Genomic DNA, 15,489 nt, shown 5'->3' on the forward strand with positions numbered 1-15,489 from the left:
CAACTTAAGTCACAATTCTATTTCGGGTTCTGATTTGGAGTAACGCTAAGACATACTTAATATCCCATTATTGGAAGATAATGCTACATTATGTTGCAATAACATGATGTTAACCCAGGGCCACCGACAGGGGAGAGAGACCTGGGACAAGTGTCCAGGGCCCGGTGTCTGCGGTGGGACCGACTGTGCGAGCCTCCCTCTGATGCCGGTGTGTGCCAGGCCTCTCTCTGACGTGGACGCGTGCCGGAAGCTGGGCCCGATGTTGACACGCGTTGGCATGATAGAGAGGCCCGGCGCAGAACAGTGAGTGAGGCCCGCTGTCGGGAGAGCCGGGTCCAGCAGCAACAAGAGGACCAGAAACTGGACAAAGAAGTTGGGTCCAACTGCTTTGTCCGGCAACTGGGCCCCGGCTCTCCCCAGCTGCGGTCCTCCATCGCTGTCCCACGTAGGACCTCTCTCTGAAGTCGGCGCGCGGTTCCGGCATGAGAGCGAGGCCCGCACAGTATCGGAGAGCCGGGCCCAGCACATCCCCAAGGTAAGTGTGTGTTTTGTATGTATTTGTTAGGGGGTGGGGTTTTTCTTGTATGTATTTGGAGGTGTGTTTTTTTTTTTTTTACATGTATTTTGGGGGCAGGGATTTTTTTGTATGTATTTGGGGGGGTGGGGTGTTTGTATGTATTTGGGGGGTTGTATGTATTTGGAGGGTGGGGGGTTAGGGGTGGGTATTTTTACGTATTAGGGAGTGGAGGTTGTATGTATTTGGGGGGGGGTTGTATGTATTTTGTGTGTGGGGGCGATTGCGTGTGTGTGGCCGGGTGGAGGAGGGGAGAGAATGAGTGTTAAGAGGGGGGGGGGAATAAGGGAGCGGGATTGAGTGAGAGGGGGTAATCCCTGGAGGGGGGGAGTGAGAAGCGGTGTAAAAGAGAGGGGTGAGGGAGGGAGAGGTGTAAGAGTGAGACAGGGGGAGAGAAAGACATGGGAAAGGGGAAATAGAGGTGTGAAATGGGGGTGCTCATAAGACCGTCGACATGGAGGGGGGGCTGTCAGGTCTCTAGTCCTGGGCCCCGGGAATTCTGTCGGCAGCCCTGCATCAACCACTATGCTAACGAGATGTAGAATTTACGTTGTTTTTGCATATAATTAGCTTTGTGTATACGCATTAACCTCAGGGAACATGAAGCCCGGTCCTGTTTTAGGCAACGTCACATTACTGTATGTGCCCCGATTAAACTGACCTTTGTGGATCTAGGCCTTAAGGCACATGTAAAGTAGTGTGAGACCCTATTGTGTGATACACTGATGGTTACATTACAACCAGAAAACTCTACAGTACCGCCAGACTGCCTATTCTTCCACGGGTATACCTGCGGGTAGTTACCATGATTATAAAACTAACGGGGGATTCACTAGGCTCCAATAAGGGGTATCTACATTAACTTCCTTCCATCTCCCATGGTGCTTAACGGCAGATCGAGGTCCGATAACGGATAGCGGACCTTAGTGAACTTCCCTTTGCCTGAAGCGTTTTCAACCTACTTGCGCATGTGCTGTAACCAAACAGGTGGCTGTATAACAGAGAGAGAGGGGGGTTTAGGCGAAGAGGGGGAGATGGGGGAAAAATAACCTGAGACAGACACAGAAGAAAAGTTAACAATAAACAGGCAGGCAGTGTACAACCCCTCATTTGTCATGCCGGAGCAGAGCTGTGTGACAGACAAATGTTGCTTACACTAATCCCGGGCGTATTATAGTTCTGCTCTGCAGCACAGATAAAGAAAAATGCAACGCTGGAGGGGAAAAAATGGAATAGAATCGCGCCACAGCCTCAATCAGTGGGGACAGGGAATAGAGGGGAGAGGACGAGAAGCTTATTGTGTATTTCTGCACATGTCAACGTTCCTGAACAATAGCTGGTCACGCAGGCAGCGTATGAAACACCTGGAAGTTGCAGTCCTGCAGAGACTTGTCATTGTTGAACGCCATTCCCTCTCTGTGGCTGCAAGTGCAATCCTCCTGCTTCTCAATGTCAGACCCGTCATTAAGCGTCCACTCTACAATGTTGTAGATCCAAGGGGAAAATGCTTACCAGACTGTATAGACAATGAGGGTAAGACGATCCCGTGACCTTCCAATGTTTCATGTGATCGTTGGTATGCTGCTGTCTGTCGTAGACTAACGTTACAGTCAAAACAAAAACGCAACGCACAAAGACTATGACAAGCAGGTGTATTTTGCTCTTGGCATTTATGGGCTTGTGTACGAAGTGGCGTAAACGGATTTTTTGGGCACAAAATTTCTCCATCTGCGCCATCAGAGTCAAAAATGCGTTTTTCATTTTTCGTGGTACACAGAAATGGACGGCAGTGAGCATACATATTAAAAAATAATGTTTTTGTGCGCTAAAAAGAAAAGCAGAAAGTGCGTCAAAATCTGTTTATAGTTTTAGTGCAGAATGAAGTTGCTAGGTGTAAACCAAAAATGTATTTAAAACAGCGAGGATGTTTTATTATGTATATTTAGAAACTTTTCTGCCCATTTTCCTATCGGCTATTTGAACCTTGACTTTCTTTCATACAGTATGTAAGATAGTCTGGTGCCTTTGCCAAATATACAGCATGGCGATTATATATAATATTACACTAATCATTTGATATTAACCAACACAAAGTTAGGGATAAAAAAACACAGAATTAAATTGTATCAATCAGGTCTTCAACATAACCCGAGATATCAAACATCACTGAATACAGCAAGGCGCCGCTTCTCGGCGCCCTGCTTTTCGACGATCCGCTAATAAGGCGGTACCGAGAAGGGGGTCGCCATGTCTGCGCAGAACGGGGAAGTCCGGGTCGTGCAAGCGCAGACCGGGTGGTTGCCGAGTGTGCGCATGCGCAGAACGAAGGTTGCGCTTGCCAAACGAAGGTTGCGCGTGTGCAGAATGGGGGAATTGCCGGTTTGCGTACGCGCCGAAAATCGCCGGTTCCACTTTCCGGCGATTTTCCCTTTGCGGCAGGCCCTTAGAACAAACCCGCTGCATGCCCGGGGCCCTCCTGTACAACAAATTATATGCCCTATGTATAAGTCACATAACGACCTTCATACATACGGCGCACCTTTTTATGAATGTTTGTGTTGCCTTTTAGCACATAATGTGTACGCACAATGTTTTCGCAGTATGATATTAGTACATCAGCACTGTGGTGTTTCTTTTCACTAGATTATCATTTTTGGGGGATAGCTCGTGACAGTTTTCCATCGTTGTTGTTACATAGTACATAGTTACATAGTAGACGAGGTTGAAAAAAAGACGTAGGTCCATCAAGTTCAACCTATGCTAAATTTAGACAACAGATACTTTATCCTATATCTATACTTACTTATTGATCCAGAGGAAGGCAAACAAAAAACCCCATTAAGGGGAAAAATGAATTCCTTCCTGACTCCAAGAATTGGCAATCGGATTAATCCCTGGATCAACATCCTTCCCATGTATACTTATTTGGTATATCCCCGTATACCTTTCCCATCTAAAAAGATGTCCAACTTTTTTTTGAACAAATCTATTGTATCTGCCATCACAGTCTCCATGGGTAATGAATTCCACATTTTAACTGCCCTTACTGTAAAGAACCCTTTCCTTTGTTGCTGGTGAAATTTCCTTTCCTCCAACCTTAAGGGATGGCCCCGAGTCCTTTGTACTGCCCGTGGGATGAATAGTTCTTTTGAAAGCTCCTTGTATTGTCCCCGAATATATTTGTATATAGTTATCATATCCCCTCTTAGACGCCTCTTTTCTAATGTAAATAAATCTAATTTAGCTAGCCTCTCCTCATAAGTTAGAGTGTCCATCCCCTTTATTAATTTGGTGGCTCTTCTCTGCACTCTCTCTAGTTCCATAATGTCTTTTCTTAGGATTGGTGCCCAAAATTGTACTCCATATTCAAGGTGTGGTCTTACTAATGCTTTGTAAAGGGGCATAATTATGTTTACTTCCCTTCCATCCATTGCCCGTTTGATGCAAGAAAAGATCTTGTTTGCCTTTGCAGCTACTGCATGACATTGGGCACTATTGCTAAGCCTGCTGTCTACAAGCACTCCTAAATCCTTCTCCATCAAGGATTCCCCCAATATATCTCCATTTCATTTGTAAGTCGCCTTTTTATTCTTGCATCCCAAATGCATGACCTTACATTTATCTGTATTAAACCTCATCTGCCATTTACCTGCCCACGTTTCCAGTCTCTCCAAGTCCTTCTGAAGAAAAATTACATCCTGCTCTGACTCTACTACCTTACACAATTTAGTATCATCAGCAAAGATGGAGACTTTGCTCTCGATCCCAACCTCAAGGTCATTAATAAACAAGTTAAAAAGCAAGGGTCCCAGTACCGATCCCTGAGGTACTCCACTCACGACCTTAGCCCAACCTGAAAAAGTTCCATTTATGACAACCCTCTGTTGTCTGTCCTTTAACCAGTTTTCAATCCAGGTGCATATATTATTACTGAGTCCAATTTTCTTTATTTTGTACACCAACCTCTTGTGTGAAACCGTATCAAAAGCCTTTGTGCGCTGTTTATTGTCAGAGAGACATGACAGATATTGGAACATGATGGTTAACCGTTCAGTGACAGAGGAGCAGGGATGGAGAAGAGACAGAGATGGGACATGGAGAGAGAGGTCCCTAATCTATATGATGTGAAGACTTTAACCCAGAGCTGGTAAAGACTTTCGCTCCATTCCATTGCACAGGACTAAAATCTTCTCCGGTACGGGGAAGCAGCTTCACATACGCAGAATAAGGGCTGGAGAGAAATAAGGCACACTGGCCGTTATGCAATAGGCTGTTAAGCTTCCCCCTGCTGGAGAAGAGTTTTGCCCATTTCATAAGTGGGAGTGACAGCAAAATGGAGAGAACTAGGAGGAAGCCCTAGGATGAAGACAGAGCCATGGAAGAAAGATGAAGGGAGAGACGCAGACAAAGTTGACCCTTGAGTGAAGGGCACCCAGGGGAGAGATTGCAGACAAAGTTGACCCTTTCACTGCAAGAGGGGCCGCCAAGGCATTGCTACGCTGGCAGGGCAAAGGTTTAGGGGAAGAGGAGAAGACCTAAGTAAGAATAAAATAGTGGTCGTCCTTTGCAATTGAAGCTTAGAGTGTAAGCTTTTCGGGGCAGCGTCTCCCTTTGCCTTATGTTATCATTTGCTTGTTGCTCTTATCCCCGTTGTTTGTGATTTATTTACAGTACCTGTAAGGGTGTACAGCTGAGTACACTGTTGGCCCTGTATAAATAAAATTACGCATACATTTTATTTTTAAAATAATTTTTGGTCTCCTTTTGGAATTCTCTATGTAAACATAGCAAACATTGAGTAAGCCTCCCACTTACTGTACATAGCAAACATTGAGTAAGCCTCCCACTTACTGTACATAGCAAACATTGAGTAAGCCTCCCACTTACTGTACATAGCAAACATTGAGTAAGCCTCCCACTTACTGTACATAGCAAACATTGAGTAAGCCTCCCACTTACTGTACATAGCAAACATTGAGTAAGCCTCCCACTTATTGTACATAGCAAACATTGAGTAAGCCTCCCACTTACTGTACATAGCAAACATTGAGTAAGCCTCCCACTTACTGTACATAGCAAACATTGAGTAAGCCTCCCACTTACTGTACATAGCAAACATTGAGTAAGCCTCCCACATACTGTACATAGCAAACATTGAGTAAGCCTCCCACATACTGTACATAGCAAACATTGATTAAGCCTCCCACATACTGTACATAGCAAACATTGAGTAAGCCTCCCACTTACTGTACATAGCAAACATTGAGTAAGCCTCCCACTTACTGTACATAGCAAACATTGAGTAAGCTTCCCACTTACTGTACATAGCAAACATTGAGTAAGCCTCCCACTTACTGTACATAGCAAACATTGAGTAAGCCTCCCACTTACTGTACATAGCAAACATTGAGTAAGCCTCCCACTTACTGTACATAGCAAACATTGAGTAAGCCTCCCACTTACTGTACATAGCAAACATTGAGTAAGCCTCCCACATACTGTACATAGCAAACATTGAGTAAGCCTCCCACTTACTGTACATAGCAAACATTGAGTAAGCCTCCCACATACTGTACATAGCAAACATTGAGTAAGCCTCCCACATACTGTACATAGCAAACATTGAGTAAGCCTCCCACATACTGTACATAGCAAACATTGAGTAAGCCTCCCACTTACTGTACATAGCAAACATTGAGTAAGCCTCCCACTTACTGTACATAGCAAACATTGAGTAAGCTTCCCACTTACTGTACATAGCAAACATTGAGTAAGCCTCCCACTTACTGTACATAGCAAACATTGAGTAAGCCTCCCACTTACTGTACATAGCAAACATTGAGTAAGCCTCCCACTTACTGTACATAGCAAACATTGAGTAAGCCTCCCACTTACTGTACATAGCAAACATTGAGTAAGCCTCCCACTTACTGTACATAGCAAACGTTGAGTAAGCCTCCCACTTACTGTACATAGCAAACATTGAGTAAGCCTCCCACTTACTGTACATAGCAAACATTGAGTAAGCCTCCCACTTACTGTACATAGCAAACATTGAGTAAGCCTCCCACATACTGTACATAGCAAACATTGAGTAAGCCTCCCACATACTGTACATAGCAAACATTGAGTAAGCCTCCCACATACTGTACATAGCAAACATTGAGTAAGCCTCCCACATACTGTACATAGCAAACATTTATTTATTTCACACGCTGGCAAAAAAAACCCCGTTTTGGCAGTTTTCAATTTTTCTCCAAAAGTGGCGACAGCTTCAAACGTTTCTTTTTTTTTAACAGGAGCGAATCTTCATCTTTACAGCACTTTCACACCTCCGGTGTGGCTGCGTGCGGCCTTATGGGTGCATTTGAATTGTTCTGTCAGATAGGAACATTCGTTTATATCGTGGCCCATCTTCCCATCAATGTCCAATGTACACAAATTCTTCACACATCCAGATGTTATAGGTTTTGTCTTTGCTCCAGTTGACTCCTTATGGTGGGATATTCGATGACAACTCTATTATATTCTCCGTTATCAGGGTGTAAAATAAAAGCTTGCTACATCTGTATATAAATACAATGTGTCCAAATGGGCAGCATGTGTAGCACATGTATGTATTGTCCGTGTAAAGCCAGTCTAGGTTTTTCGGCACCGCGCCTGGTCCTTGTCAGTTTCCTGGTTAAATACTTCTGGCTAATAGCAACCCAAGGAATGAAAAGAAAGAGCAGAGTTAGTGGTGTATAGAGTGATAATGAAATGGGAGTCACTGAACCATAATTCTCTGCTCCTTGTGAGCCATAATCGAAAACCATAACTTAGTCCGTTCCTTCTTCATCAATACATCAAAACTGACAACCCCAGTCCATTCCTGTGACCTCATCCACAAATACCGCTGTGGCGCCTGTGATTGAGTAATAAAACATTATGGAGCTTATTTAGGACTGACCCTGCTCTTTCCTTAAAGCCGTTGGAAATGGTCTTTTCCATTGTTTCCATCTACATCAGAGAGATTACATTTCCCCTGTAATAGCTACCTGGAGCTCCGATCTGCCTTAGGAGTCTATGGGGGGGTATTTTTATTTACTTAACCTTTACGAAGACTAATAAGCCCCAAACAGACAATGGGGTTTATTTTCTATCTGCCGAAGCGGTCAGTTGAGCTGCCTTTGGACGAAATATCCCATTGAAGTCAATGGGCAATCAGCCAAAAACTGTTCGATTGGGCGTTTCGGCGATGTAGGATCGTTTCATGCTGCTCTATGCCGCTGTGCCTGTTGCATCTCCGCGTCACTACGGTGTGTTCTGGGTATTTAAATTACGCAAAGAAGGCAGACTTGTGGGCATAACTATTAATATGAGCGTCCGTTAAAATCTTAATGAGGCGTTAGGAAATAGTAACTTATTAGCGATTGGCTAAAAAAATTTCCGTGGCGGTTGATAAGCCGACACCGGGTACAGTTTATATCTCCCGCAACAGTAAACATACACATGTGTCGCATGGTACGCTAAGCAGGCAGGAAGGTGAGGTAGGTTTTTCGAAACACACTCGCTTAGAAACATCTTCCCTTGAGCAACAACTTCCTTAGTTCGCGAAACAATGAGTAAGTTCCGTTCATGACAGTAGTATGTCCCCAGCCAAGAACCCACCCCCATTTCCAAACCATTGCAATTGCCAAACGCTCGGAAATACTGTCCTGTAAATCTGCGCACCGAGTGGAAGTCAAATTTGTCCATCACTTGTCTTATGTTAGATGCAATTCGTTAGCCAGCGAGGTTTGGTTTTATTCGTTGACCCCTGCGTATTGATCACTGGGTAGGGGTCAAAACATGAAAGTCTATATGTAATTAGTGTACAGAAATCTCCATTTTTTGGGGGGGTTCACAGAAATGGCCGGCGCTGGGCGTGGAGATGTTAATGAGATGTATTCAAAAGGAATAGTTCTGTGCAGCCAGCAAAAAGTGGAAAACAAAATTGTTCGCTAAGTTCAGCTTGGTGTAAACGCTGACACCTTTTTATATTGTTAGCGCAGAATTCATTTGCTCTGTATTAACCAAAAATGTATTTGGTGCAGCGCGGATGTTTCGTTATATAGGTAACAAAATTTATTATTTTCACCGTATGGCTATTATAAAATACGCATACTCCTGTTTCAATTTAAATTGCATCAATCGGATTGAACATAACACAATGCGTCAAAATGAACAAATTATGCATTTTACGTGTGAAGCTTTCATATGATGTACATTTTATGAAGGTTTGCATACATAAAAGCAAACAGCAAAAATGTAAATTTTCAATATTTTATTCCATAATCTAAAAAAAAACAAAACCATATAGCGATTTATAGACCACACTCTTCCTCTTTAATTCTGGCAGAATCTAGTGATCCAATGGCTTCAACTGTTGTGACATTTTCCTGTAAAATAAGAATGTCAAAATATTTTTGGAAGCCTCTTAAATATGTCCGCCATTGTGACTATTCTTGACCTGCTTAAAGCATCAATCCCCCCCCCCTCCCCCAAAACCTATGAGTTTAACTCTCATAATGTTCTTTTCTCTCTTTGTAAGTAAAAATGTTTTTAGTGTTACAAATCCTAATGAGGTTCTGAGGTTACCATGGTGACCTTTTGATGGCTCTGGGGAGAGCTCAATTTTAACCTCCAAAACATTGATATTTCAAGAGCTTATCTCCCGAATGGAGCATCAGATCAAAACAATAAAAACAGCGTTGAAAAGATGAAAAAAAATTAAAATGGGTCTCAGCGCAGACTGCTGCATAAAGAACTCGGATCAGTTTATCCATATGAATACGGCATTCTTCTCTCTTCATTTAGATTCAGCACAAGACACGCTTTCTGGGTGTCTGATGATTAGGTGAGGGCCGGGCAGTCTAATAGGCAGAGCTGGCTGGGAGTTCACTTTTAGTGTAATGGACAGTTTACTGGTAGGATGACCAGATTTTCAAAAGAAGAAACCAGGACACATTAAAAAATGATTAATAAAACAAATTGCATCACTTTAAAGCAGCAGTTCAAGCAATATCATACATGTGTTTTTTTTTTTTACTATACATAGTTCTGTACAATGAGAAAATACTTGTAGCATTTAAAAAAAATGTTTTAAGGACATTTTTAATGTTTCTAATGTAGGAAGCATTTCCAAAGTGACAGCCCCTCCCTCTCTCTAGCAGTGCACCAATTGTATCTAGTAACTGCCCAGTCAATCATATTCCAGGACTACATTGCCCAGAATGCTGTGCAAGAACTGAATTAAATAATCCGGGCAACCGATCGATTACAGGAGAACGGATCGATCTGCAGCTTAGCTTATCACTTGTCAGTGTGCAGATTGTATTGAGTGGGTGTAGCTCTTCCCCTACCCCCTAAGCAGGGTAGGAGGTATGGGGTGTGCACTCTCCCTCCCCGGAGGGAGGCCTCAAACTAGCCAGTCCTGGCAGCTCGGTCTGTGCCCCCCTTGTCCTTTCCACTCCAAGGACAAGCTCTCAAAGACCACTAAATAGAAAGTGGCAATACCCTAAGTAGCTCCAACAGGCACCGCCCTGTGTCTCTTGATTGGACGCAGTCTGGTGACCTGGCTTCACTGCCTCAGTGTACTGCCTGTTGTGGGGGAAACACATGATTACTCCTGGCAAAGCTGCCCTTATGCAGGAATTACTGCCAGGAGGAGGATGGAATAATAGGCCAAACCTACCAGGAAGAGAGACACACACACACACACACACACACACACACACACACACACACACACACACACACACACACACACACACACACACACACACACACACACACACACACACACACACACACACACACACACACACACACACACACACACACACACACACACACACACACACACACACACACACACACTGTATTGTTTAAAGTTAGACTTGGGAGAGGTTTGATTTCCTCTGGCTGCTCCCTTTTGTGTGATGTCACTGTGTGATGTCACTGTGTGATCAGCAAGTGCTTGTACAGCCAGAGTCCCCTCCCCCCCTCCCCTTATCTTTATTGGCTCTCTGGTATGTATGGGTAGGATAAGGGTAAAGATAACACTTGATCGTCCCCATTCAGAGGCTCATAAGTCTACTGTCCCAGTCCTCACTGCTGTGTACAGACTACAGTCGCAATTGGCGTTCTGTAGGGGAGCGATGGGATGCGTGGGAGGCGGGACCATAGCGGGGCATATCTGCCCTTCCATTTACTGCCCGGCGAGCACGGGAAGACAAAATTCTTGTCTTCCCTGCCACCGTACGCGTCATCGTGCTTTGTGCGCCCACACGCACACGGCCACTGGGGCCTGCCCCATAGAGGGCTGTGTTGTGGTGTGTGGCGCGTGCCGCAGCAGCCTCTGGGGACCTGGCCTAAGAAATTCAACTTGTAGCTAATTTCCCTAAAAACTGAAAGCAGCCAAATTTTTGCTATTAGCACTGTTAGATTTTGTTGAGCGAATGTGTGGAATTGCACCTTTAAGTCCCAGTTTACAGACTGGAAGCTTGTTGAGAGATCTGAGCCTAGCAGAGCCCTCAGCTGAAATGAATGAGTTAAATCTTTTGTAACATGGGATTCGCAGTGCATTGAATAAGATACTCAGCCTGTGCCGGTCTTCTCTTATTAACTAAACTCTTGACATTTGTTTTTTGCAGAGACCCTCATGGACACTCGGACAGCCACGGCGGAGCTGGGCTGGACAGCCAATCCCTCGTCAGGGGTGAGTGTGTTTGCTCCGGCTGTATATAAGGGATGGGGAAGGGGAGGCTGGAGGCCACAAGAGGGAGCACGCAGAGGTCATTCTCAGTTTAGGTGGTCACTGGCCCTGTCTCACCTGAGCAGGTGCCACAATACTAGTGCTAGGTAGAGAGTGCTGTATGTTCCTACAGTATATAAGGCACAGAGCTCCTATATATAAGGACTGCTGTATGTTTCTATATACGGTGCAAAGTTCCTATATAAAGTGCAGGGTGCTGTGTGTTCCTATATAAAAGATGCAGAGGGCTGTATGCAGTGCAGGGTGATGTATGTTCTTATATAAGGCTCAGGGTGTTGTATGTTCCTATATAATGTAGAGTGCTGCATGTTCCTATATAAGGTGCAGGGTTTTTTATGTTCATGTATAAGGTGCAGCGTGTTGTTGTATGTTCCCATATAAGGTACAGGGTTATATGTTGCTATATAGGGTGCGGGGTGCTGTATGTTCCTATATAAGGAGCAGAGTTCTTATATAAGGTGCAGGGTGCTGTATGTTCATATATAAAAGGTGCAGTGTTGTATGTTGCTATATAAGGTCTAGGGTGTTTTATGTTCATAAATAAGTTTGGAGGTGTTGTATGTTTCTATATAAGGTGCAGGGTGGTGTATGTTGCTATATAAGGTGCATTGTGTTGTATGGTCAGACTGCTGCATGTTAATATATAAGGTGTAGGGGGCTGTATGTCGTTATATAAGGTACAGGCCGCTGTATGTTCCTATATAAGGTGCAGCATGCTATATATTCCTTTGTAAGGTGCAGGTGTGTTGTATGTTCCTACATATGGTGCAGCGTGCTATATGTTCCTCTGTAAGGTGCAGGATGCAATATGTTCCTATATATAGGTGCAGGCTGCTGTACTTTCCTATATGTAAGGTGCGTGTTGTATGTTCCTACATATGGTGCAGCGTGCTATACAGTATGTTCCTCTGTAAGGTGCAGGGTGCTATAGGTCCCAGGTTAAGTTGTAGGGTCCGACACGTCCGTGCTTTAGGTTACACTAGGTATACATCAGTAGTTTGAATCCCATTAATGGTGAAACCTTATGAAACATTGACCTTTGCTACCAGCATATCCCAGGCATTACAGGCGTGACGCCTGACAGGCTTTTGACATATTGAGCTCTTCAAGGCCTTGACCTGAGCCGATCTCATAAGTTATTATCGGCCATGTCTGTGCACTCACCCTGGGCTCCGGCAGCCGTGCCGCACGCTGCCATTTCACAGGTCTGCATCTCCACGGGTCAACATCCCGATGGATTTCTCTCCTACGCTCCATGAAATTTTAGTGGGGTTTTTATGAGGAACATTAATGCAGAAGCAAATATTCATTTTCATCGCGCCGCTGTGTGCAAAGAGGAACTGGGGACAGGGAAATTAATCCTTCAAAATGGATGGACATTAGAGGGAGGGCACCGGTAACTGTTCCTTAACCCTTTAAGAAAAAAATACTGGTGTAGGGCTAGCGTCGCTATCTCTGAAGTAGGTGACCCCAGTTCGAAATTCAAGGTCAACACCTTGTGACCTTGAGAACGCCATGTGGATCATTATTACTAAATGGTTAAAGACAGTTAAACACTTTATAGTCCATTCGTTTGAATAAATGATCATCTTACGTGAGGCTTTACACCGTTCAGTATATTTGGCCATTTAATTGTGTGTATGTAGAATGTAATTTACAGGTTAGAAACGGAAAAGTACTGTATCTAAACCATTCATATAGGTTTCTCTCCTTCTCTTGCTTTCTCTCTCCTTCTGTCACTATCGCTCTCTCTTTCTTCCTCCTTCTCTCACTATCTCTCTCCTTCTTTCCCTGTGTCTCCTTCTACTGCTCGCTTTCTCTTCCCTATCATTCCCTTTCTCCTTCTCTTGTTCACTCTCTCCTTCTAATACTTGCTCCCTCTCTCCCGATTACTCTTTCTGTCCCTCTAATTCCTTCTTTCGCGCTCTCTTCTCTCTCGTTCACTCTATCTCACATTCTCTCTATTTCTCTCGCTCTGTCTTTCTCTTCTCTTTTTCCTTCACTATCTCTCTCTCCCTCTCTCTGCTTCTCTCACTATCTCTCTCGCTCTCTCTTTCTCCTCTCACTCTCTTTCCTTCTATTGCTCACTCTCTCTCCTCCTCTCTCTCTTCCTCTCGCTCACTCTCCCTCTCTCCTCCTCTCTCTCTCTTCTTCTCTCTCTACAGTTGAGATGTGTAATTAGGAAACATTAGCAGCCGAAAGCAGCTTTCACACCTGAAACATCGACAGTAATTGCACTCAGCAGTTCTGTTCCATGGCTATTAATGTCACTTTTATGAAGTAATGAGGAACATAACACCCTCAGGCACTTTAAACTGTTGTTTTTTTAATACAACGCCAGCCTTTTCTCAAGTGCACAATCTCCTTGTTTGCACTCGGAATCTGAGACTGTGCGTTTACACCCCGGCTCAGAGCACCCTCCCTTTCTCCGAGCATGCTCCCCTTTCTCCGAGCTCCCTCCCCTTCTCCGATCACGGCTCTTCTTCTCCAAGCACTCTCCCCTTCTCCGATCACCGCTCTTCTTCTCCAAGCACTCTCCCCTTCTCCGATCACCGCTCTTCTTCTCCAAGCACTCTCCCCTTCTCCGATCACCGCTCTTCTTCTCCAAGCACTCTCCCCTTCTCCGATCACCGCTCTTCTTCTCGAGCAAGCTCTCCTTCTCCAAACATGCTCCCTTTCTCCGAGCTCCCTCCCCTTCTCCAAGCACTCTCCCCTTCTCCAAGCACTCTCCCCTTCTCCGAGCACGCTCCCCTTCTCCGAGCACGCTCCCCTTGTCCGAGCACGCTCCCCTTCTCCGATCACGGCTCCCCTTCTCCGATCACGGCTCCCCTTCTCCGATCACCGCTCTCCTCTGAGAGTGCTACCTTTCTTCGAGCACACAACCTTTCTTCGAGCACACTCTCCTTCCCTGATCACGCTCTCCATCTCCGATAGCGCTACCTTTCTCCGAGCATGCTCCCCTTCTCCGAGCACGCTCCCCTTCTCCGATCACCACTCTCCTTCCCTGATCACGCTCTCCATCTCCGAGTGCTTCCTTTCTCCGAGCACGCTCCCCTTCTCCGATCACCGCTCTCCTTCCCTGATCACGCTCTCCATCTCCGAGAACGCTACCTTTCTGCGAGCGCACTTCCTTTCTCCGAGCACCGCCCTCCTCCAAGCACGCTCCCTTTCTCTTAGAACGCTCCCCTTATACATATATATTTATCTATACCACTTTACCATTTGGGTAAATGCTTTTATGTGTCAATTTAGCTGCGCACACAAAAATATAAATATATCTTATATAGCATAAACATCGACCTTCCCCCATGGGGGCAGAAACATCAGGTGACCTGTGTGTGTAAGGTTGGATAAACCCCACTTTTGTTCCCACTTTGATTGTGTGTCCCGTGCTGACCCTTTGAGCCCTAATGTGATCGATGTTTATGCTACAGTATATAAATCTACTTTTTACCGTGCACGGATCAATGCAGCCATATTGTCTTGTTATATATATATATATATAACCCAAAAATCTACTCGCCGGACAAAAAAATCTACTCGCCACCTAGTACCACATGTGTGCTGCTTGGGCCAATAGGAGCTCGCCACGATGTTAAATCCACTCGCCCGGGGCGAGCAAATGTATAGGTTTGTTGAACACTATATATATATATATATATATATATATATATATATATATATATATATATATATATATATTGCACATAGTGCTGCAATTTTCGGGGCTTTCCTCAAAAATGATATTGGGTTTTGTAAGTAATTGCAACCTTAAAACTCAGATATTTACCATAATCTGTATTATTTTACATCCTCCGGCAATCAGTGTAATGTCTGCACTTTGTATGAATAAATAATTTTCCGAGTAGTGACAATGGGCTTCAGGAGCAGTTTATACAGTATGAGCGGAGCTCTTCCCTTATTCCCATGGGATTCGCTGAGTGTCTGAGTTTATCGTGATTTGTATGCAGAGCTTTTTGCCACAGAGTCTCCGATATTAACACAGGGACACCCACTGAGACAAGACTTCCTTAGCTACAGACGACATCAAAGAACCAGAGAGAGTGCAGGTTTCATAATACGGAGAGGAGTATATGGATTATTTTTCCCAGAGCCA

At 44.5% G+C, this 15,489-nt stretch overlaps 1 protein-coding gene across 4 annotated transcripts in view; it reads left to right on the forward strand.

Moving 5' to 3' along the window:
- The window catches only part of EPHB1 (EPH receptor B1), a 209,981-nt gene that overhangs the window by 58,089 nt on the left and 136,403 nt on the right, over positions 1-15,489 (forward strand). For 3 of the 4 annotated variants that reach the window (XM_075570291.1, XM_075570293.1, XM_075570292.1), the window contains exon 2: positions 11,251-11,315. In XM_075570291.1, the coding sequence (XP_075426406.1) occupies positions 11,251-11,315 (65 nt within the window). Of the gene's footprint in view, positions 1-1,872; positions 2,108-11,250; positions 11,316-15,489 lie in introns of those variants that run through there. The other variant, XM_075570289.1, reaches the window with a different exon arrangement.

This window comes from Ascaphus truei, chromosome 14 (assembly GCF_040206685.1).
Source record: "Ascaphus truei isolate aAscTru1 chromosome 14, aAscTru1.hap1, whole genome shotgun sequence".
Classification (NCBI taxonomy): domain Eukaryota; kingdom Metazoa; phylum Chordata; class Amphibia; order Anura; family Ascaphidae; genus Ascaphus; species Ascaphus truei.